Source organism: Aquila chrysaetos, chromosome 3, assembly GCF_900496995.4.
Source record: "Aquila chrysaetos chrysaetos chromosome 3, bAquChr1.4, whole genome shotgun sequence".
Classification (NCBI taxonomy): Eukaryota; Metazoa; Chordata; class Aves; order Accipitriformes; family Accipitridae; genus Aquila; species Aquila chrysaetos.
Window position 1 is genome coordinate 6655506 of NC_044006.1, and position 24423 is coordinate 6679928.

Below are 24423 nucleotides of genomic sequence, written 5' to 3' on the forward strand. Positions count from 1 at the left end.
GAAGATTCCATCAGCTGAACTTTCTCTTTCAAGTGTTGCCAGTAGATGCACAATATATACATGTGCTTTTAAAAGACTTTTATTTTGAACTCAAGATGTGAATCTATGGTATTAAGGAAAGCAGAACAATCCTTTATTTAGCTGCACCTGCACCTTAATGCCTAATGAGTTTAGTCTGATGGAATCCAGACCTCAGGAAGGATTATAAATTCTCATTTGATTTCATTTACTTCTAAAATACCTTAAACCAGCTGTACCAGTCCAGAATCCAGTCCTTCTTTCTATATCAGTTTTGCAAATGTTGTTGAGTCTTTTGCTGTATTAAGTAACTTTATGCTATATAGTAATACACCAATAGTAATAAGGAACAGAAGGCAACTTGAAAAAATCATGTAGTGGAAGATAATTAGCAGCATATAAGCTTGAAAGGCATCAGTTTATGAGCACAACTTTCATAAAGTTCTTCATGCTCTGGAAGTAAGATTTGGAAAAAATTGAAACTAAGTTGGTAGGCAATATCCTCTCTCACTGGCCCAGTGTAAGGCAGAGGAGTCTGACCTTGCAGTTGTGGATGAACATGCTCTCCAGGGCATTAGTGGTACGTTTAGCCATTTCTGTCTGTTTTGTATAAACACATCAGAGACGCTTGGGCAGCGACTTTCCCAAGATTACTGACTCAGGCTGTTTATTATGAACAGTATCTAATTTATCGAATACATTTGAAGCCTTCTTAGTTTGCCCCAGTGTAGTAACTGGAACGCAAGAGCACAATTTGATGCTGCCGCATCTCTGCATCATCAAATCCTTGCATCAAAGAGTTACTATAACATGATTTGGTTTTTTCTCTGCATGTCCTCTGCACATGCCTTCTTGCAGATTAGGGTGCCTGTGCTGCAGGCTCGTAGCTTCCTGCAGAGATGCTTAATCCTTCCCTTGGACAGACTTCGGGGGGTGAGCAGACGCCCTCAGAAGAGCAGGGAAGCTTGCAGTGCTGCTGCCCTCACCCTCCGAGGATGAGCACCCTTCCAGACTACCAGTCACGAGTGGGCTGTCTTCCTTTACCTGAGGTTAGGTTAGAGCTGCCTAAAACCACTATGGGTAAACTTTCTTGCCTTCCCCCGATCTGAAGTTTGGTCCAAGCTGAAGAAGAACTCTTTCACGCTTGGAAGCTTTCGAGAATGACCTGGATCTTTTTATTCTAAAATTTGCAGTTCATCCCAAATAGCCCATTTGAGGTTTCCCTGTAGTAGTCTCTCTCGCTGCCTCTTACCTTCCCTGGCTGAATACATGTTATTTCTGACCAGATCTGTTCAGCCACTTGTCTCTCCTTCCTTGGGCCTGGGGATGTGTTTCCATTTGCTCAACGCCGTGTGTACTAGCAGACAGGGCAGACTGCTGGTTTTTGCATCAGTGATCTTTTGAGAGGCCTCCAGCCTCAGAGCAGGTTGCAGGAAGCACCTTGGGCCCCATTTGTCTGCTGGTTGGACTGGGGGATTATTTTTCTCAATGAACCATATTGTAACTAACTTTTCTCCCTCTGTGCTCTGCACACTCCTCCCCATTGAGACACCCATCGCCCTGCTTTCTCCTGTAGACCCGTACTACCCTTTTCTGTGCTGCAGCTCTCACCTCGGTCTCCACCGTCCTGACCCTCATCCATGATTCCTCCCCCTCCTCCCCAGGCTGCCACTATCTCCTTGACCCTTGGACGCACTGGCAAAACGTGTGACTCGGAGTTCACACCTAACGCTGGCACAGCTTCCCCGGCAAGTTGGCCTCACCAGATACAACTCACTGATTTCACAGCACCAGGAAAGCAGCCTCGCCGTCCCCTGAATTACAAAAAGAGAGAGCGAGCCGTGTAACGTAGCAGTCATCTCTGTTCAAAGAGGGAAAAGAAAAATGTATTCCTGCATCTTCACATACCTCCCACAGCTGCATGCGGAGGGTTTAGGGGATGTATTAGACAGCAGCACGCCTCTGCTCTTAGGCTGTGTTATTCCACGCTATACATCACGGTGCAGACAGAGAAAAGAAAGCAGGAGTAATGATGACCTTCTGGCCGTCATTTTGCTCAGTTTGACTACAGGGACATTTCTAGACGAGGGTGTAGAGAAGAGCTAAGATTGCCTTTGGTGGGCAGGAAGCTTTGCAGCTGCCTTAGCCTGCCCTGGGCAGCCCACGGTCCCTGCAGCGAGCTGCACGAGTCCTTGGCTCGGAGCTGCTGTCCAGGTGCATCCCCATCTTTCAGATACCCAGAGACACACAACAGCCCGAATCTGTTGGTAGTGCAGTCTGTCGAGGGTAAATACCAGCCTCAGTTAACCTGCTCCCGGTGACAGCGTGAGAGCTGGAGACATTTCGTGATGGCCACAACGCTGGCCAGTTGGGAGGACACAGAAGGAGCCACATTTTGCAGCATCACCACAGTCCCCAGCTTGCCTCTGTCTCTCTGGAAAAATGCCATCCCCAAGGTGCTGGGAAAGGGAGAGCTGGCGGGGGCAAATCCCCAGGTCAGCACTGTCCTGGGTCCCCCCTTCCCAGTGAAGGGGGGAAGAGAAACAAGATTTGAGAGGCAGATGAGGGAGGCCCTGCAGGAGATGTCCTTATACTGGATTCCTGGAAGATGATGGAAGAAATAGAGGGAGTCTGTCTAAAGGAACAACTTCATGAACTCCCATTTATTTCTTTCCCCTGTCATCCCCCTGTTTCTCCGTTCCCTCACACCCCCCAAATCCCGCAGCGATCCTAAGTGCGTTACAGCAGCTGCAGATGGATGGCAGCACTATGTGCTGCCGTGTTTCACGTGCTAAGGCTGTGAATAAGGTATTCTGAAGAAACACAACTCTTCCCTGCTTATTTAACTTTGCTTTCCCCAGATACGCACACAGACACTGCAAACTCAGCATCAGGATTCGCACCACGATCAGTCTGTTTACTATTAGGAGAGTTTCGTGTTCACAGAGCAGTCCCACGTGTAAATTTTTCACAATACCTTTCATCTAGTCTGGCTCTGATTTCAGCAGAGAAACCACAGCGTAAATGGGTACCAATCAGGGCACACGTGGAAAAGAAAATGGATTACCTGTGCATAACCTGCCCGGATAGTTAATGGATGTTCTTTAAGGAGAAATAGTTTTACCATCCAGCATTGCCTTAAAGCGCCTGCAAAGAAATTCCGGCAGGGGAACGTCTCCAAACGCAGAAGGCAGCGTGCACGCTTCTCTCTGTCCTTTCCCTCCCAGTTACCATGTTTCCCCTTTGCCGTCTACCGTCCTAAGGAATTTTAACTTCAAAGTCGCCTGGGTGACACATGGGGTGAGAGGATGTGGTGACTCGCAGCATCCTCTCATCCCCCCACTGCGTTCCTTGGCAGCACGGCTCCCGGGGAAGCAGGTGGCTCCGCATCGCTCTCCGAAACCCTGCCTGAAGTGGGTACGGCACTAACCCTAACCCTGGAAAAACATCGGGAAGGGCCCAGGCGTTTTGTTAGAGAAATACCAATTTCGGCCCTGAGCAGTCCTTGCTAGCTGAAGTTTAACTTGGTCAGGAAGAACTTGCTGCTGCTTCGGAGATAATTAAACCCATCTTCCTTCAACCCGCTGTTTGTACACGCACAATGATACCATTGTTCAGAGTCATGCAACACATATGCTGACATTAAAGTGTTTAATCTTGTAGTACAGTATTCCATTATTTTTTGGACATCTGTACATGATAGAAAGGGTACGTATTAAGGGATTTGTTGACAAAGAAATGGCTAATGCTGATACATGTGTGGACTGAAAGGATCTTTCCAAGTTGTGTTGAGCAGTAGGGAGAGTGCTCCTTCCCAGGCCCGAAGCCTGGCACAGATGTGATATGCACTGTTGCTATTACCACTTTTCAATTTATAACAAGGAGTCAGTGTTTAGAAGAATTTTGGAAGCTCCCTGCTGGGTTTGTGGCTAGGTGGTCTTGCTGGCAACACCACCTTCATGCTGAAAGCTGAAAAAATGAACTGATGGCTAAAGGAAGAATATTAACTCCAGAGGGCTTTTTTTTTTTTCCCCCCTTTCGAAGCAAAAATGCTTACCCCAGATCACTTTGCAGAGTGAGCACTAAAGAATTTCGACCCCCTCTGTTTCTAACCTCTGGGGTTGGGAATCGGGATTTATGGAGCCTGGTTTTCATCTCATTTGAAATTAATGCATTAGTCCTGCTTTCCACCCGTGGACAGGGCAGGACTTTGCCCTGCCACACACTGAATTTACCATGCAAGAAATAGCTTATCACCTTCACCTCCCTTTACCGGGCTGTGAAATGGGTACATGAGCACTGAGCGTCTGGGTGGAGGTTCCCTTCTGCTGAGCGCTGCCTTGGCTCGGAGCAGCCCCTTCTGCAAAGGGCAGACAGGGGCAAGACCATCAGGCCAGGGCTTTGGCAGATGAGCCCAGACCCCCCCCCAGATGCCTGGGGGTCCTGGGCCTGTGGCTGAAGGACAGACTGTGTTTTTAGAAGTGGCAGGATGATGACGGTTCCTGGTGATGTGATGCATTAATGAGTTATAGAAAAACCACCGACTATTTTTCCAGTAAGCTTATCTCATAGACCAAAATCAAGGGTGCATTTGTTTTTCCTTAGGTTTCTCCAAAAACCTGCAGTAGCTTTTAGATGAGTTTGAGAGCTGCAACTATCCAATGTAAAAAAGCCCTCCAAATACTGTTTTTTATCACTCTTAAAAAAAAAAAAAAAAAATCCCATCACACAACCCAGGACATTTGCTCTACTCCATTTATAGGACTCTCAATTTATATTCTTTAACTATTTCTTCAAATATTTCTTTAACTACTGCTTTAGCTGCCTAATGTCAGCATGTAAATCTTGTAGCCGAGAGGATGAAGCAAATGAAAACCAATCACAGAACTTTGCATTCCCAGATTCTTACCATTATAAATTTACTGCCACTGCTCCTGTAACTCTTGCTGTCAAGCACAATGAGGAGGGAAACATGTGCCTTAGCAGACTGTGGCCTGGCATGACATTATTGCAATCTTTATTATACTCCCCCTTTTCCTCAGAAAAATATAAGGACTGACCTTGCACTTCTTGCTCAATCGGGAATCCCGCTGAGCCCAGTAGGCTGTTTCAGCTGCAGAGACCGCTGGATCCTTCCCCTAATTGGTTTCGTCCTTCTTGAACCTCACTAACATAAGGAGAAAAGGCCTATATTTCATAAGTGACATGGGTTTATCCACCAATTTAGAGACAAAGAAGTGCAATTTATAGAGGGAACATTTAATGCCTGTTAATTAGGATCCCATCAAGAGGTCTCAGATTTGGCATCCTGAAGATCTACAGCGCAGTTTCACAACCGCTGCAAGCCCGGAGTCCACGGGGTGGCCCTGTCCTCCCTCCCGACGCGCGGGGACGTCCCCGCTCCTCCTCCTGCCGCTGCTGCTCTTGGGGCAGCGCGGCGGGCTGGGTGAGGACGGGATCCACCCGAGAACTCATCTGGGGAAGGGAAAATTCTTTTCCAGTTGAATCCATTTCCCAAGGGAGACAGCAGAGTGAAGGAATAGATAGGAGTTGGACCTTCCCTTCGGAAGCAGTAGCGGACGTAGGCTGAAAACGCTCGCGGACCCCAGGCAGAGCTGGTGGTCCCAGGGCAGCTGGTTTCTAGGAATCGCGTGCTCTACGCTGAAATGATCCAAGAGAGATTCTGAAGTTTTGGCTTCTATTTTAAGCGGTGGTGATAGAGGGAATTAAAGGTAAATTTTCTTGGAAAATTCAAACAAGATTTTGCACTGCTGGATGAAAACCGTGTAACTCAAAGCGTAGGTTTTTGCCCTTTCATGAAAACACTAAGGCTAAAATCAATCCACTGGCTCACGGGACAAGCCAGCCGGCCCTCAGCCATCTCTGAAGAAACAGCACTCGTTTTCTGTAGCTCTGCAGCTATCAGAGGGAAAGCAGGTAAAGATTTTCCTACCTGCTAAACTCACCTACACAACTTCTTCAGTCCCTGGGGCCAGGCAGACACAGGTAGACTCTGAAAACCTGTTAGACCTTGATGCCAGAGCGTGGCAGATTTCTTTTGGCATCCAAATCTCTGACGGCTTTCTTAGGCAACTGCTGATGGCTGAGAGGCTGAGGTGAGGGGGTGTTGTCTTTTGGAATCTATTTTCCTTCGACTTATCTTTCAGTCTCAGGAATTCAGGACCTTTAATCTATTTGAGATTAAAGTCCTTTACAAATCCCTTCTGGCCTTTTTTGGGAGTAAAGAAGTTACAGACACCCTACTGCACATTCCTCTTGGTGCTTTTTTTCATTGTAAATGAGAAACAAGTAGCACTCTAATTGTTGTGAGCGCTACAACAAATTAGACAACTACTCTTAAAGTGCCTTATAAAAACAATTAACATATTATCAGGTGAAAGTGTTAATAGGAAAACTTAAGTTTTTACTTGTTTAAATATTCAAAATATATTCCAAGTGCATCACCCAAATGTGCCAGGGAGGACGAGGTACGGAATTACCGAAGCTTTTCCAGTTTGGCAGCCTGAGCACAGAATCTATTCATCTAGTGTTTGCTTGTGAAAAAGAGATTTTTTTACGTCTTCGGAAAACAAGAGCATAAAAATACTTAGGTAGGTAGATTAGCAAGAGTAAGGCCTCCCATGAAATCCATTGAAATTAGTGGAAATATTTCTATTGACTTCCCTGGGGTTTGGATTAGCTCTTTAACGCTCCAGTATTAATTATTTTTTAACACAGTCATTCTTGGAAAGTTATTGCTGTGATTCACTGGTTCTTTGCTTGGCACATGGAGTTACTGATTGACATTGTGCTACTGCACTTGGCACTAAGGTTAAAACAGTATGGTTTCTTTGGTATGTGTAGAGAGAAATAATAACTACTGCAAGCTATGCCTCAACATAATCTTTGCTGTCATGTGACATGCCTTGCCCACCATCAATCCATATTTACAAAACCAGTGGTCCAACCAATGTTTACAGAATTAGCTCAGGCCAGCTTTTCACTTACCGGTAGGAATTTACAAAGTAGCTGAAAATAGTTGGGGCTCTTATTTCTAGTCTCAACATATTTTGTTGTGAAAACAACCAAATGTGGGATCAGTTCAAGTTTCCCAGCTTTATGCTGATGTGTCATTTGCTTTCAAAGTTTGGGTACCCTGGGGTGTTAAACCAGGATCACAAGACTTTCTGTCCAACGTTACTTTTTTGGTACTGGTTTCAACTGTTATTGCTACGAGTTCTAGCTGCAACTACACTTTTTCATCCCTGCATCATAATGTTTTCAAGTTTTGTAGCTGAGAAGAGTACACTTTAGGGCATGTCACAAGTACCAGGGATTTGTTGACATTTTATCTCCAGCTTTCCCATAGTTTTGCATCTGATACCCGGCTACTTCACACCTGAGCACATGTATCCATCATGTTTTCTTTTAACCATCCCTGCTGTTGCACAACTATGCTGTCCTGCCTCCTCTTGCATCACCACAATGCCACAACAGAGTCGGTTTTGAGAGACAAAAGACTTCAGAGAGATCAGAGCCCTATCTGTATCAGCTAGATGAGCGCAGTCTGTGCAGCATTCAGATTGTAGACAGATAGTCAAGGCCAGGCTTTCAAAGATGCTGAGCTTACTTGCATATTTGCAACAGAGGTGTGGCAAATTTACTGATAACCGCTAACCTAAGTGCTTGTTTTCTTTGGATCACCTTAATAGTCCTGCACACTTTTTGGTGTCTTGCTTATTTTCTCATGAATCTGTTGTCTGCCTCCACCCTACGGCTCTCAAGTCCCATCGTCTTGACCTTTCCTTTCCCAAAGGACTCTGGCAAAGGGAGTGCCTGGTGATCCCCACCTACTGTAGCTGTGATTTACTGCCACACTCGCCGTGCCCACGAGTTATTTTGCACCAGCAGATTTTGAGCCATGTGTTAAACTAGGTCATAATTTCTCTACAGTGGTTGTGCCTCCAAAATGGGAGACCACTTCTAGAAATGAGAAGAGAGGTGCATTTACACATGCATCACCTGTAAGTGACTTTGGATTGTTTCTTTAGGAGAGGAAATCCACTGTTTTCACACAGCTAAGGCACGCAGTCTGTTTCATAGCAGAATTATTTTTCAAGGGTGTTCTTCCTTCTCATATTTTACAACCTTTGATTGCACATCCAGAGCTTTGGCTTCCTCTCCAAGCAGCTGCCTTGCCAAGGCATTTGAATTGTGACAGTTTCTGAGCTGGAGTTTCCAATGTTTGAAATAAGGAACTGGGCTAAAACCATTCACCAAAAGCCTTTGTGTAGTCGTGATTTGTAAGAACCACAAACCTGGGACAAACGTGAGTTCAAGTTCTTGGGGCAGAAGCGCTATTAAGTATACCCAACAAATATTCATATTGCTTGATGATTTTTAAGGGAGCGTTTAACACGATCTCAGCTATTTGTCAGCCATTACAAGTCCTTCAAGAACGACCAAAAGATTCTCATTGCTGTATGTTGTGTCAACAGGGATCATGGATTTTATAGATCTAGCGGAGTAACTACAGTCACATTCAAAGAGCTGTAGCAATTCGCTTGACTGTTTCAGCGAACACTTAAAATACCACCCACTCCTCCACCCCCCCCGCCCCGTTCAAACTCCTCAGGTGATTAATTGGAAACAACCCGGTTGCAGTATTGTCAAAGGTCTGACTAACACCCATCAAACCCAGGAAACTCGGACTCCTTGAGCACTCCCCTGCTTACCTCGTGCTGTTGTGCTTAAGGTATTACTGGGGTCTACAAAAAGTGCACGGTCATATATACTGTACCATATGTTCACAAATACCAACACACAGCAGCATGAATTAAGGATAGGATTTCAGCCTTCATAATGAAGAGTCTTGCTTTTATGAGTTCAAGTCAGACCCTTAACGTTATTTTAACATAGATTTTGGTGTTTAATTATGTAATAAGATTTACTGCAGTCATCTAACAGATGTTGATTCAGGGTCAGTGTTTCTCATAAATTAGTTCTGAAAGGATTTGTTACTTCTGGGTCAGCAGATAGGTCCAGAGTGCAAAGAAAAAGGGGAAAAACAATAAACACAGAGTTGAAGGGTTTCTTGGGATTCTTTCTTGAGTTACATATCCACATATTTTCATGATCTTAATGACTATAGCCACAGGAATGTTTGCTTTAACACTAAAGATGGCTCAGCCCAAAACCCTATATCCAAACATCTGCAAAGCATGGGAAAGTTCAAACTTTGGGGCTCTTTATTTTATGACCCTGGCCGTTAATTTTTCATACTAATATGACACATTTTTTTCTAGGGCTCTGCAGTGGGAATCACTGTGAACTACTCTAGCAGCACCTGAAAAAGTTTCATCTTCATGTGTTTGTTGTCAGACTTTGTGTATAAAGTGCAGCTAAAGACCGGTGTTGGCCGGTATAGTTGTCATCACAAATGTACACTGAAAAGGTGCACCCACCTTCCTTTGAAAACTCAGCCTTCCCATGTCTTTGGGAGCAAATCATACTGGGACACCCAACTGCTAGACCTCTCTGTAATACACCCTGCTGGTGATGTTATCCATAACATAACTAAAACCACACAACATTATATTCATTCTTCTATAGTTGTGGTTAAAGGAGCTATTCCATATTAAAATATTTTTTCCTCCCCTCTATAATTTAGGTGCAGACAAATTCCTTTGAGACTGAAATCACGCTCTTTATATCTTATCCTGCTGAGAATACTTTGGCGGAAGGGGATTGAGGCACATTTAATAGAGTTGCTAGCATTTATAGGGCAGTTTTAGCCTGCCAATTGTTTTGCAAACACTGGTGAATATTCGCAATATTCCCCCACTTCAGGGTATGAGAGATTGAGTGATCTTCCTGCGGCCGTATGAGATGTTATAGCTAGAGGTGCAAAAATAACTTTGTTCATTCAGTGCACGCTAAGACTGCTCAAAGTGTAAAACCATTTGCTGAACTTAATCGCCTTTGTCTTGGAAAGTTTAGGGGTTTCATACCTCAACAACTCCTCTAAGATGAATCCCAGCTATTAGGAGGAGCTCTGAAGTATTTCCCTGAACAGCAATCACACAGTGGCAAACTGCGAGCCCTGGACTCCTCGCAGAAGTAATGTGCGAGAGGAGGAAGAGCCCGTGGCCAGCTGCTGAATCTCGGCCAGCAAAGCAGCGCTGAACCTGCTCTGTGGAAGCGCTTGGACACAGCCCGGTTGCCGGAGGCTCCCCACGCTCTGTCCCTGCCACAGGGGAGGCCCTCGTGAGCGCTGATATACATTTGTACAGTGCAGTACTATAAATTTAAATAGCACTTTCCAGACTCGGGCTTGAAACTCCTCTTTTTCAGGAGTAATTCCATTTAAGTCAATGGATTTACACAATGGATTTACCGCTGCCAGAAGAGAATCAGGCCTGTAGAAAGACACACATTCTTTGCCAAGAAAATCTCAGAGCTAACTACTTGAATTGTGCAGTCAAGCTGCAGGGAGGTCAAGTGGACAGACGACGGGACTGGGACATACGGGAAGTCCCTGATTCAAACCTCAGCTCTTAAAATGTCACGCGGTGTGACCTCTGTCGAGTCAGTTCATCCCCTTATACCTCTGTTTCCCCATTTTCCTTTGTCCAACTTGTCTATTTAATTTGGAATTCGTTCCAAGAAGGGTGCTTCACTTCATGTGTTGGGATGGAGCACGGACACCTCGCCTTCCCCTTGCTGGAGGACAGTCTCGAAGTCTTTGTTTCCCCACAACGCTGACCCTCAGCTTCAATATCCACAAGCAGCGTTACACGAGACCATCAGTTGTCCATCAGAAGACAGGCAGACCTGTCACTTGGTGGGATAACGTGCTGTCCTAACACTGTCTTGGGAGGACTCTGGCACTTGTTATTTCACGGTCAGGGTTGGGAGGTGGAAGAAGGTCCTTGCTTTGAACATTTGCTTCGCAGCCCTGATCACTAAAGATGCTTTAAAATGAAAGCTTTGACCCTTCGGAGTGGGTTTGTGAGCTTGTGATGAATTCAGCTGGCACCAAATGTGGGTCACTGGCATGAAAAGCCTCAAGGACTGGAATTTGTGTATATGTGTGTGCGGGTATGCGTGTGCGTGCATAATTTTCAGAAGCAGAGTCAGGCCAAGAACCAGCACTCCTGAAAAGCCCCATCTGTTTCTTTCAGCTCCTTCCCACAGCAGCTTGGTCGTTATCAGTGGCAAATGTCCAGAGTCGCTTGTCAAGCATGAAGCTGCCAAAAATCATTAAAACACAACGGTCACCCACACCCTGTACCAGCCAGCTGTAAAACTGTTTCAAAGAGAGTCTGATAAACACGTATATGCTTATAATAGCCCAGATAGAGTCATGTATTTCCTACGTGCTTTAATGAACCGAACGACAGCATGAGATGCTGCAATCAGATATTCTTGCCCTTTTCTGTTGTGGCAACTCACAAGCTTGTTTGACGGTGAGGCGAAAGGGAACAAAGCAGGTGGCTAATGGGCTGTTTTTCTGTTTCAGTGGAGCATGACAGAGAGTTTCACCATCAGCGCTGCCACTACCGAGAGTTCAGGTTTGATCTCTCCAGAATCCCGGAGGGGGAAGCGGTGACGGCTGCCGAGTTCAGGATATATAAGGATTACATCCGCGAACGCTTCGATAATGAAACGTTCCAGATTAGCGTCTACCAGGTACTCCAGGAGCACCCGGGAAGGTGAGTGACCCACAGGGAAATCCCAGCGAAAGCACAAGCAGAGTACGTTTCTTCAGAGAACCATGTCTAATACTTTTAGAATTATTGGTGCCATCAGCAAAAGTGGCTGAAGAGCTGGGTTTGGGCATCAGGGTCGTCCACCGAAATCTCAGTCAACGCTAATACAGTGGGCACGTAGCTGCCACGTGTGGTCAGCCACCGAGGGCATGGGGAGAAGGTGCCCTGTGAGCCTCCGCATGCCCCAGGGAGCATCCCCAGTGCTGTCGCCCTTGTCCCTGGGAGCACTCGGTAGCTGAGGAGCCAACAAGCCTGGCCACGTGCTAGTGCAGGGAAAGATCGTGAACTGAGAGTATTTCCAGGTTTCTGGGAGACCTACTCTCTTCCTCCTGCCGCTTATGGATCCTGAGGTGGCAAAACCACATCCGAATGCTTCCTTCCTAATTGTAGCTTAATTACTAGCCTTTATTACCAAAGGCATTCGAGATCCCTAATTAACAGAGACAGATGACACCATGCTTTTTATATTGACTGATTGTTTTGCATGTGCAAAACTACAAGATGAGCTATTAAATCCATTCCAAGCAATTATTAATGTATGCAAAGCTCCCTGACAAATCCTCCAGGGAACTTGAATAAGAACATATGTTCAATTTTCTCATCTGTTTTTAGTTCCAATTAATCAGCAATCCCAAACCATTTATCAAAGGCACTTAGTTTCATTTGCGCATATTTCTTTTACATACAAATCCTACCAAAAGTGAGACTGCATTTATTTACATGAAAAATATTTACAGTCATATATGCAAGTCAGAAGTTATTCTTTAGGACTACTAAATGTGGGGTAATAATACCACAGCCCTAATTTAGGTTTATGAAAAGAGAAATGCTAGGGATTTAAAAAGGGGAAAGTCCAAAAAGGTAAGAAAAAAAAATTAGTGTAATCAGGATTCTGGCTTTATATTTTTATAAGAGCTAATAAAAATGCAGAAAAAAAAAAAAATTGAAATATGACAGGAAACCTTATCAACATTTTTAAATGGTGACAATTTCTACCGGCTTTGCTGTATGGTGAAAGTATTTAACCACTGGTGTGTTTTCTCTGACATCTGAAATTCTGAGTTTATGGCTTAAAACTTATGGTTCTCTTGGCATTTCTAATGACAGAATAATTTGCAGGATTTGGGGACTATGCTAATATTAATCTATTATCAAAGAGTGATAAGTCAAACTATACATTTTAACCAGGCTTTCTTAAAGGAGAAGGCAACAAACCACAAATGTGCATAGGACCCATTAGACGTCCCAGTTGCCATAAGCGTTTATTAGATCTTAGGCCCTTCCAGAGATAGAAGCCTCCCTTTGCTGTATTTCTTGAGTAGGTTATTTAGGTACAAGCCTGCAGGGATGACTTTTCATTCTTGGGAAGAGCAGAAACAAGAGATGTGTTGGCAGATGAAGGGGCCCTAACCCGTGTGCCAGGGCATTAGGGAATTGCCAGAAACCTGTTCTTGAAGTCAATGTCCTTCCTCATCAGATGCCAGGGAAGTTCTTCAGATCCTGATGAGTGAGGTAGGTGCCCACTAGGAATCTTACTGACAGAGTTAGGATGACATTTATTACCTTCATTTTATGATGATACATCCACAGGTTTGTTAAAACTATGTTGAGAGAGGGCTGTAAGGTACCTACTGAGAATAGTTATGTGTGGAGCAGCAAGTGTTTCTGCAAACCGTCTCCTTCACAAAGTCTTATTCCTAAAGGAAAAAATGTACGCAAAGGGCAGGTATATACATGAACCGCTGGCTGGAAGAGGTGAGGAATCTTGCTAATTATACAGATGTTCCAGCTACAAGATTAGATGCAGTTTTACTGCATCGTAGTCACCACAGGAACACTATTTTTAACGAGCGTTCCTGCATATTCACCCTTTGCATACATTTTGGCACAGGCAATGGTGAATTTTGAACAGTTTGTCCTGAAAAAATATTCCTGTTGGTTTGGATTGACCAAAGGTAAAAATATTGTCACTAACATTTGTAAAAATATTTGCTCTTTTTCTGCATTTTTCCACTGACATTTTCCAACCGGCTCTGTCACAGACCAGTCATCCAAGTCAGTGTGTCATTGGGCAAGTGGAGAAAGAAAACAAACTCTCTCCAATGTTGATCAAAAAACACCCATTCACTTTGATGCTTCCTTGGCTGTTTGTCTCATCCTGAGCAGGCTGGAAAGTCAGACCCATCTGACGTTGTTAGCAACAAGAGCAAAACAAAGCCAAACCCTCCCCCCCACGCAGGCAAGAAAACCTTTGCTCGCGTTTGACTTTGTAGATTCCTCTCCCCAGAGCACGGCAGGTACAACGGCCAACAAAACCCCAAATGGTTTTCCTGCTCCCTGCGCTCTTACGATGACACAAGAGCAGCGGGATCTCCCAGGAGATCGCTGGAATTGCCTTTCAGGATCCGAAAGAGCCGGTATTCTCCAGGCCTGTGCCCCCCCCGCTACGTGCGCGCTGTTTAAGTGCGCCAACGCGCAGCAGCTCAGCGCCAGGCTCCCCAGGGGCAGCTGCAGCATCGTCTCTCCTTTGTAACACGGCAACACACAGCAGAGACCAGGACAGCTTCTAGGGCCACAAAACCAGCACGGGATGCAGCTGGAAAGCCCGAGCTGAGGCTGACTGGAGATTTTTTCCTTTGAGGGTGAAGAGATCGTCAGATACGCTGAAGGCTTGGTTTTCAGTTAAACCTCAGATGAGCCTCCAGTTTGGAGGGTGTGATGGTGTGCCCTCAGTTCAAATAAACCATAAGTATGAGCAGTTCAACAATTAATGACTTGCTTTACGAGTTCAGACAGGCTGGCAGGTATCTAACCAGCAACATCTCTTGTCTGCAATTTATTGTCGGTGAAAAATACAAGCATAGGTCTTTCCAGACAAACAGCTGCACCCACAGCAGACTATTTCTGAAATCCTGCCCCTGAATAGTACCAACATTTGAACACAGGGTGGAAGCTCTCTGCCATCCACCTGCTCAGTCATGGACAGATAGACACCTAACAAACCTGGCAGTAAAAATGAGAGCCCAGCCCTGTCCTTTGTAGCAGACGGGATGCCGCTCTGGACTTCGACTTACAGAAATTATATCTCTGTCAGACTGAAGATATTATTACAGGTGTTTATAGGAAACTGGACTGAATGATCAAATATTCTTTCTGGCCTTTCCAAATCTAAGAATTAATTGCAAGGCAAGCTTTTCAAACTGGCAACATCTCCTTTATAAAAAGGCATGTACAGCATTCTTTAGGCACAAAGCATCAGTTATTCACTTTAAGCAAACAAGTACATTCATGAAAAAAATGTTCCTAATATCATAAACACTGCAAAAACAGTTGATGTTTTGACTAATATAACATGTCTCAAAGCTTTCGCATACATAACTTAAAGTCCAGTGACTCATGTCCAACTTCTGTTTGGTCTTCATGGTTCACTCACCCAAAAGCCTGGGAAGGAGTTTTATAAAGCCAGTGACTGGCTTGAGAAGGGTGCGGAGCAGCAGGACATCAAGTCCCTGTTTGTGGTCACAAACCCTGCTAGTGGGAACTAAAGGTTGCCATCAGGGAGCTGGGTGCTGCTCAAGCCTCTGTCTCCTCTTTCCTGGGTGCTGCGGAAAAGCAAAGCAGATTCCAGTGCTAGGGAGCACACATCACAGGGCACAAGGCTTGCTACGAGGTGTTGAAGGTCGTTTATCTGGGGCATCTACACAGGGAACATGTCAAAATAAAGCTTATGGATATGAGCCTGAGAAAAATGAACTTTGATACTTTTACACTGGAATCATAAAATAGCTTGTGAATTACTTTGCAAAAGAAATAGCCATTACCCTTAGACTCTCCACTATTGTAAGCAATGGCCAAAGCAAGAATTTCAAAGGGACTTAAGTGCTGAGGAGACACACAGGTATGTAGTGGGATTTCTAACAGCGGCCAAGCAGGTTGGATACCTAACTCCTATTGCAATTGATAGCAACTTGTGTATTTTCAAAAAGTACCCATGCAGTTCTGGGGCAGATTATCAGTCGGGGCATCATCCTCAGCTTATTAACCTGAAGCTGCAGAAAAAATGCAGACTGTATAGCTTCCGTCAACATCAGAGCTCGATCCTGCCCATCTGTCTGCACCTTCAGAAGCTAAAATACCTTGTCCCAGAGTTACATCTCCAATTTCATTGGACCCAGCACTTGCACTGTGGAGTAAATCCCAACCCCTTTGAAGTCGATGGGAGTTTTGTTACTGGAAAGAATAAAGCCAGGTACTTGACCAGCCTTTGGTAATTGAAATGTAGTTGCTACATGTTCACTTTGTGGCCATTATGGATTTCACAGGCTTCAAAGGCAGTGAATGATTTGAATGCTCATGTTACCAGCCCTACAGAAAAATAAGATCTTGCACGATGCATTCCTGGGTTTGACTTGCAGCTGGAACGCTTTAGTTTGTGCTTCAAACTACACCACTTCTGCACCCAGATCAAACCTGAGCCCCTCTCCAGACCCCTTTCTCCCATTCATTGGAGTCTGTTTCCATGTTGTGGGTTGAAACATGTAATTCTAGTAACTAAGAAAGGCTTAGGCCCACCCAACCCGTGAAGCAGATGTGCCTTCCTTTCGGAGCTTTTTTTAAGTACCAGTGCGATCGTTCTAGAGATGGTGCAGCAAAGGGCATAGTTTGTTTTAATGTTGTTCCCCAGCACCATGATGGTATCTGCAAGTACTAACAGCATCTAGAAAGGTACTGACAATAGCTTTGATTTTTTTTTTGGTGACTTATCTGCAAGTCGGTTGATAATTGTACTCATCTCTTAGCAAGTAGCAAGGGAACTTCAGCATGGAAACCCTGTAGCTCTCCAAGAACAGAGCTGTATCTAGTTATCTTTTTCAGACCATTCCTAAAAGCCACTGCAGCCTGCAAAACCTCTGAAAAATCTTGAACGCACTTAGCAAGGCACAACTCTTCACAGGCACTTGAGTAGCCGCAGGAGGCATTTTGCATACCCCAGTGGGCTCTTGCTCAGCTAAGTGATGCACTAATAAACAGCGATTCAATGCTGAATAGAAACAGCTGTATATAAAGTGTCAGAGATATGTATATAACCTCATTTCTCTCAGCACTGCTTTTACAAGAGGCTTCGTATTTGGGAAACATGTTGCATCTCTCTGTAACAGACTCCCATTGCCACTTTTAATCAGTCTTTGAAACCTAGATCTTATCCTTCTCAAACACTACATAGGAAAGGGAGCACGACTACTAGAAACACACAAAACAGAATCAAGAATCTGCTGAAATTTTAAAGTGAATTTAATTTCTCCCAAGATTCAACAAAAGTTACATCGATCCGTTTCACTACCAGTACAGCCGGTTTTCAGACCAGTCCTTGGAAACCACCTCCAGCAAACTGTATTCCTGCTGTGGCCATCCCTTCACCTGGAGGAGACCCCCAGCCTTGTTTGGCTGGCGGCTCCTCCCCAGGGGCACGGGGAGGGAAAGGGAAGGATAACCAGGGGATCCCAGGCACGCAGGGAAGGGAAGGTGTGGGAGGAGGGCTGCATCAGGTCTGTGTACGGAGGGTGTTGCAAACGTGCCAGGGAGAGGCCCAGGGAGATCCTGGGGCCCTCTCAAAGTAGGAAAGTCTGAAAAATATTTTCCTAAGCTTGTCTTTGGACAGCTGCAGCCGACTTTAAGCAATGACACCAAGCAAACTGGAATCTGGATACTGCAGTTTTTTAATCCAAACAGATGTCTTCTAACCCCAGATCTCCTCTCTCCCTCCCAGGATGCCCTTTATGCCTTCTCCTCCCTCCAGCCGCTCAAACCTGGATGTGAATTGCCCCTATCTCCCCATGCCAGCTCTGTCCTCGGGCTGCCTGTTGGCAAACTTGCTATCTTGCACTATGCCTGTGACCCAAACAGCCCCTCTAGGATTAGAATACCAGTCAAGAGGACAGGATTGTGCTCCTGGCTTAGTGGCTGTGGTTTACATGCCAAGTCAATAGGACATTTAACATATCCATGCCTCAAGTGTTTCCCGCTTTAAAACAGAAGCAGGAGGGTTGACCTGTATTTGTAAAACTATTCGAAGTCTGCTGCTAGGTGTCACAGTACGGTTATTGTTTAAAACGCTGTTAGATCTGTAATTCCTCAAACTAGCAGGTAGGGATTAGAGCAGTGCGGCTGTCGGGCAGCCTCAGCGTGCTCTTTGGGCTGGCAGATTACCTGAACGCAGGCAGGGGACCGCAGGACCTGGTGGCAGTGGCCCTGGGCCGGCTGCTGCCAGGACGCGGCCAGGTGAGCCGGGGCTCCGAGTCTGCTCCCGACCCAGAGTGCCAGCACATCACAGAAATCAGCTTGTCTTGCAATGTAATGAAAGTTGCCAAGAGTCACCTTTGCTGCTGCTGCTGCCTGTCCTTCCCATTTATTTTTATCCCACTTGGAAGTGCTCGTTAGTGTTTACTACCACTTGTCAACCAGCAGCTTGAAATAACAGAGCCGATGAGGGGGATGGGGAAAGTGAGTGAAGAAAACAGACGCAAAAGCAGGGGCTGTTTGGTGAGAGGGCTACCCTCAAGCAGTGTAGACCTTGTAGCATTATAGTTTATAAATGCAGAGTTTCATCTCCTGTTCTCTCTTGCTATTGCAGAATTGCTAACTCTCCTATTTTCACTGAGTCTCTCTCGCTGGTCCATGTTCTTCCTTGTGCCCTGACTTATCAAGGCGGGCGATTAGGGGAGATGCTGCACTTCTGATTTTTGGATATGTTTCTAATGTTTATGGCTTCAAATCAAAGTGCATCCTAGAGGCTGGAAAAAATACCCCAGCAAAAGGCAAAGAGCCCATACATACTATTTTCATGAAGCTTCGTGGTTGTTAATCCTTTATCTTCTCTTAGAATTACCGCATTGGAACATGTTAACTCTCTTCCTCACCGCTTCCTTTCAGGATACTCTTACTTGCCTTTTCTGTATTTTGTCTCCCCTTATTTCTCCACTCATCCCCACATACCTCACTTCTTCCAGTCCTTTTCTCTCCCACTAATCGCCTGTGATTCCTTTTCTTACCCCACTCATGCCACCAGCCCTCCACAGCCCTTTGGCAGCTTCAGCCCTTCCACCTCCATAACTCCAGCTGCTTTCCAGACACGATCTCACATGCATCCTCCCCAGCCACCCTCACTTTGCAATGCTTGTTACTCACCCTTGAGTCCAGAAAATATGTTCACTAAGGAAATTTCATAGACCACACAGCAGTTATATGACCTGTAGATAAATTTTTGGGAGTGCTTTCTAACGGGAGGTGACTCTCCTTTCTGGAATCCAGTGCCAGACACTACCAAAGTGATCAGTAGACAAGTGCCAACCTCCTGTCCTCATCTTAAGCTCCCCTGACAGCCTGATACTTGAGAAAACTAAGCTGAAAGCCCTGAGTTTTATCATTGCTAAAAGCTTTGACACTCCTGCTGATGTCAGTACTTTGAACGCTGAACCATTTTGATGTGGTCTCAACAAAACATACTTGTGGTCTGGATCCAGCCTTCATAATTTATGTAACTCTAATCTAGACATTAACATTTCCACATCCGAGCTTAATTTTCTGTAAAATGAGCATCATGTGCCTTTTCTTATCTCTTGGTCTGGTAAGAGGTTCCGTATAGTTTCTCACATGCTCTGAAGTTCTCAAATGAAGGGATTGAATGCAGGGCCGTAGAACCAAAGTGATTTCTGCCTCCTGATTGGAGAGCCATTATTCACATTGTTCCAAGAACGCTCTAAATATGCATACAGTTGGTAGGTAAGGTAGCAGAGAGTAAGATGTGCACTAGAAACCTTTTCCCTTTGTGCTTAGATCTTTATCTCAAAGCTAAAACTCAAACCAGCCACATTAGTTAGACTTAACTAGCACTATCTCATATGACAAGTCATTAGATGGGAGCCCTCAGAGCAAATTTTGTTTAAGTCTAAGCAGAATAACATTTCTTTGCCATGTTTATTATGTCTTGTCCAACAATGATGTCTAAAGGGCCTGCTGTCTATTAGCTAGTGATTTAACGCTGTTTGCTATAAGTCTTTGGAGAGCAAGGCATTTCATTTAACGAGAGGTTGTTCTTTTAAAAAGAACAAGAGGTTTCTTTACATCGGAGCAGGCGCCACAATCTCAGGAGCCTCTGCTTGCAACACGAGTCAGGTTTTGCATCCCATCCCTGGCAGCTGCTGGTGGGCCAGAGTGGAAAGTGCTAATCCAGGAGTGCTTGAACTTCACCAGAGAGCATCTGAAACCGGGCCTTTTTGGGTCCAAACGTTCCAAGCGTGTGTGGGAAGGACGTTTCCCTTTAGTGGGTCCCTTTGATCTCTCTCACTTCGGGCTTCCCCTCCAGGCCTATTGTTTGCACATTGCTGTAACTACAGGAAAACAAACGCATTATACAATTTCCCAGACTGACTCACCCTGGTACTTGATGCCTCATGTTGTCTGGTTACCCTGATTGCATCATGTCAGCATGGGAAGCTTAAAGGCTGGTTTTTCTGAGTAATAATACTTGAGTTGAGCAGTAGCTAAAACCAAAAAAAGTTATCATTATTGCTATTATCTTCAACCTGCAAACTACAAGGGAGAAAAACCAAGCAAGCCAAGTCCCTGTTAACTAAACCTTGTGTGAATCATGAGTTCCAGTCAGGGGCCATGCTTAAATGATGCAGTATGTGAATATAAAAACCCTTTACTTCTGGAAACTTGGACTCAGCCATTGGAACGGGCCAATCTGTACTACTCCCTCGTCCCTGGCTCCTCTGGGATGCGTTTTGTTCAGTGTGTTGTAAACAGGGAAGGGCGGGAGGTGTCCACGCGGCTGTGTCATGCACTGTGGGAACAGGGCCATTGCTTCTGGGTGGGGATGAAACCCCAGGAAATTTGTCCCCCGGTTAGAGTTCAAGCATCTTACATTCCTGTAACTAATGCGTATGTGGAGGGAGGGGGTTATCCGTACTGTTTATCTTCAGCTGTCCTAGGTGCACTCAGCAAAGCTGACTGAGCTCCAGAGAGCAGCTCCTAACACCTGGGTTGAGCCTCTCCAACGCTGCACCGCGGCTCCTTGCTGAGCCGCTCGCTTCGGCTGCCCAAACACCAGCCGAGATACTCCCCGTAGGATCCCCGGTGCCTCAGCGAGGAAGCGTTGCAGCAAGTTCAGTTCTGATGCAAGGCTGACTTCCACAACCCGAAACTTTGTTTAAAAGAAAGCAAAACTCCCTCTCCCGTGCCTTCCTCCATGGCAGGGACGTGCCGGGCGAGGGGAGGAATTACAATCGTCGTAATCCCGCACCTGCAAAACATCTCTTGCAAGCACCAGACCTTGCCTCCTCTTTCTGAATCGAGCTGACACAGAAGGGCACTGCTTTCCCTCAGGCTGCCCCATGCAGCACTAATTGCACCCTCAGCAGCATTGGCTGCATCTACATATTCAGCCAGGTATCGTGCATTGGTGAGGAAAGGGCAGGTTCCTCCTCTTACGCATGCTGGGCGATGTGCTCGCATGCTCTGCAGGAACTAATTTCAGAAGTTTAATTTCGTGTAAGCCAGCACAGAGCCAGAGGCAGTGACATCTCTTAGCTCATGGAGGAAAGCCATTCTCTCTTACGCACTCTGGCCCACAAAGGTTGAAAGGAAAGCTAGATAGTAAAAACATTGCAATAAAACTGCATTTCTGTTTTGAGTCAGCTGTGTGGGACAAAAGCCTCTAATTTCTTGGTATCTCACAGGGAAAAGAATCGCTAAAAGCTACGAGACAAAAGCCTCTATGCCGACAGCACTTCTCAGATTCACTTTTGATCACTTGATATTTCATGCAAACCAGAGGCACTGTTTAAACTATATTAAATATATATATTTGCACTGACAAATCAATAGTGACAAAATTAATAAGGCCTTCTTAAAGCTTTGAGGACATGATTAAAGGGTTTTCCAAGGATATTTCTGCATTCAAAAGGATATAATTACACTTAAACAAGTTATCATGTTTGTGCACTGCAAGTACAAAAGCAGCTCTTACGGGACTTGTCTAGACACTTCCACCGTGTTTCTTTGTTCTTCTCGTAAAGTCGTTTTTTATAAAGGCACTGCACCACTATCCAATTTTTTCATCCAAGTTTTATCTCTTTCTTGATTTCTGATAAGAGAAGATTCCTTCCTTTACAGAATCTGTGTTTTCTCAAATTTTCATTTTACAGAAATTTGCCAGGAAATGTTTTGTAAATCCAGAATGATTTCACCCTTTTCACATGCACAAAATCCTCTCTATTTCGGATCTTTCTCATTTTCTGGTATTAGTTCTTCAACTAGAATAACTCAGCAGTGGCCTTTAAAAAAATTAAGCAATGAACTGGAAGAAAATTGCCACCCAAAGTAATGCAGACCTGTGACTGTGCAGAGGGATATTGCCTCAATCAATCATCTGTAACCTCAGACGAACAAATTTAGAAAACCATTACATATGTTAATGTATGCACACCCGTGTTCCAGCTGGCTTGCACCAGTGCTACAATTATGCATAAACGTCAGGAAATTATGTGTGGAAAGGATAATGAGCAGCATTGTCTGCCCAATTACCAAGTTTGCATATGCAAACAATAATTTTGCAAATCTGTGCCTGGCAAGTGTTTTTTCTGAAGTTGCATCAGCAGCTCTAAGGTTAACTGTAACAGCAAAGTAACCCCAAACCACCTCAACTCTGCTTCAACCCATCCTCCCTTTTTTGAAGGGAAGAAAAGCGTTTCATCTGAAGGTGATTAGATGGGAAAGCATGCCAGCCCAGCTCCGGCATAATCTGCCTATCGCTTGAAAGGCTGACCAAGTGGTGTTGCTTAAAGCATGTATGTGGATGCCTATAGAGACTCCAGCGGAAAGCCTGGGTAACTGGGAATTACGCTTCTTTATTTCAGGGATTCAGATTTGTTCCTGCTTGACTCTCGAACAATCTGGGCTGCAGAAGAAGGGTGGCTGGTGTTTGACATTACCGCAACCAGTAATCACTGGGTGGTGAATCCCCAACACAATCTTGGCCTGCAGCTATCCGTGGAAGGCATCGACGGTGAGTGTCAGACACCAACATCAATCAGTGAGTCTGTTTCAGGTACACGATTCCCAGCCAGGGGAAGCCTTTGGCATTCAGTACTCTTTCCTTTGAACAGGATTTCTTAAGCATGTTTTTCCTGCATTTGCCTAAGATGGAAATAACAATAATAAAAAAAATCATCTGTAGACATATTTCAGGTTAAGGATGTACTCAAATGCTTTAACAGATTGGGAACCTGTCTGCAGTCATTTCAGTATTAGCTATGTACACGTTGTCATCAAGGTATGCATACGCTGCTGGCTAATTTGCAGGTAGTACAATCCAGTCGAGGAGAGAGGAAGAAACTTTGCTATGTGCGAAAAGACACAACTGAGTGATGTAGAAGACTGGTGTTAATTGGCACAAAAGTCCTTTCAGATTCAGAAGACAGCTAGGAACCATTTTAGTATCCTTTGTGGCAGCAGAAATTACTAGTAAAGTCATGCCCAGTCTGGAGTCCAAGGTCTACAGTGTGCTTATGGTACAAACCTGTGAGGTTTGGGAATGGGTGGGAAGACCTGGCTCTGAAATATCTCCAGAAAGGATGTGTTTAGAATCAGGCAGGGAATTTTCCTAACCTGGTCTTAACTAAAAAGTCATGCTGCTTTATCTTAAAGTTAAGATTCCTGATGCTCACTTGGAGACTTGTGCAAGGAAACCAAAGTATTCTGGATCTTCTGGAGGGTTCCCAGGACCTGGGACCATCTGAAACAGCCTGGCTGCCCCACAAGAGAGGTTAAGAAAAACCCAGCTCAAAACTACTATAAATACTCTGAATGTAGTTTTCTAAGAACATACTTTCATTCTCCAGATATGCATCTATGATATCACTTGCTATTGGTTTTTATGCAACACTCTGAACGTTTCCAGTAAGTAGTATTTTGCATAAAGACTGTGCAAAGCAGTTTTGAAACAGGCAACCTACAGAGAATCATTTACATGAAAGGGTGATTTTATTCATGAGAGACCTGCGCACAGAGAGGTGCACAGGGTTTGTTTTAGCCTGCCCTGAGTGATCAGTGAATACAGAAACCCAAACACAGATACAAAGCAGGAGCTTCACCATGGAAGTTACTAGTCCCCACCCCAATGATAGATGCCTTTTGCCATCTTTGTATGAAGATTCAAATTCAACCCGATTTACAAGTTAAGATTAACTCTTAAAGTTAAAACAGTAAGGTGAATTAACAGCTAAGACAAGCTTAACCTGTTTTCAAACACTTGTCCTTGTTTTTAATTTCCAGTTTGCCTCCTAAATGAAATACTTGGAAGTACAGAAGTTGTGTCCATGATCATGGCACATTTGTTCAATTGTGGTTCACATATAGGAAAACCATCAAGACCCAGCCCAGAGTCCCCAGAAAAGTGATAGCTTAGAAGTAGGCTTAATATATCTAAATGCTATGAATACCACAGTATTACACTCATGCTTTTCTACCGTTAAAGTCTTCTTATCGCTCTGTCCTCCCCCATCCTCACCCAGTGATTTTACAGCAAATCCCATTTTTCAGCATTAAGGAGGAAGGCAGCTGATTTATGAAT

At 44.7% G+C, this 24423-nt stretch overlaps 1 protein-coding gene across 1 annotated transcript in view; it reads left to right on the plus strand.

Annotated features, from left to right (window-relative positions):
* Positions 1-24423, plus strand: part of BMP7 (bone morphogenetic protein 7) — a 48608-nt gene that overhangs the window by 13827 nt on the left and 10358 nt on the right. The window contains exons 2-3 of the mRNA XM_030008266.2: positions 11540-11732; positions 22709-22857. Of these exons, the coding sequence (XP_029864126.1) occupies positions 11540-11732; positions 22709-22857 (342 nt within the window). The remainder of the gene's footprint in view (positions 1-11539; positions 11733-22708; positions 22858-24423) is intronic.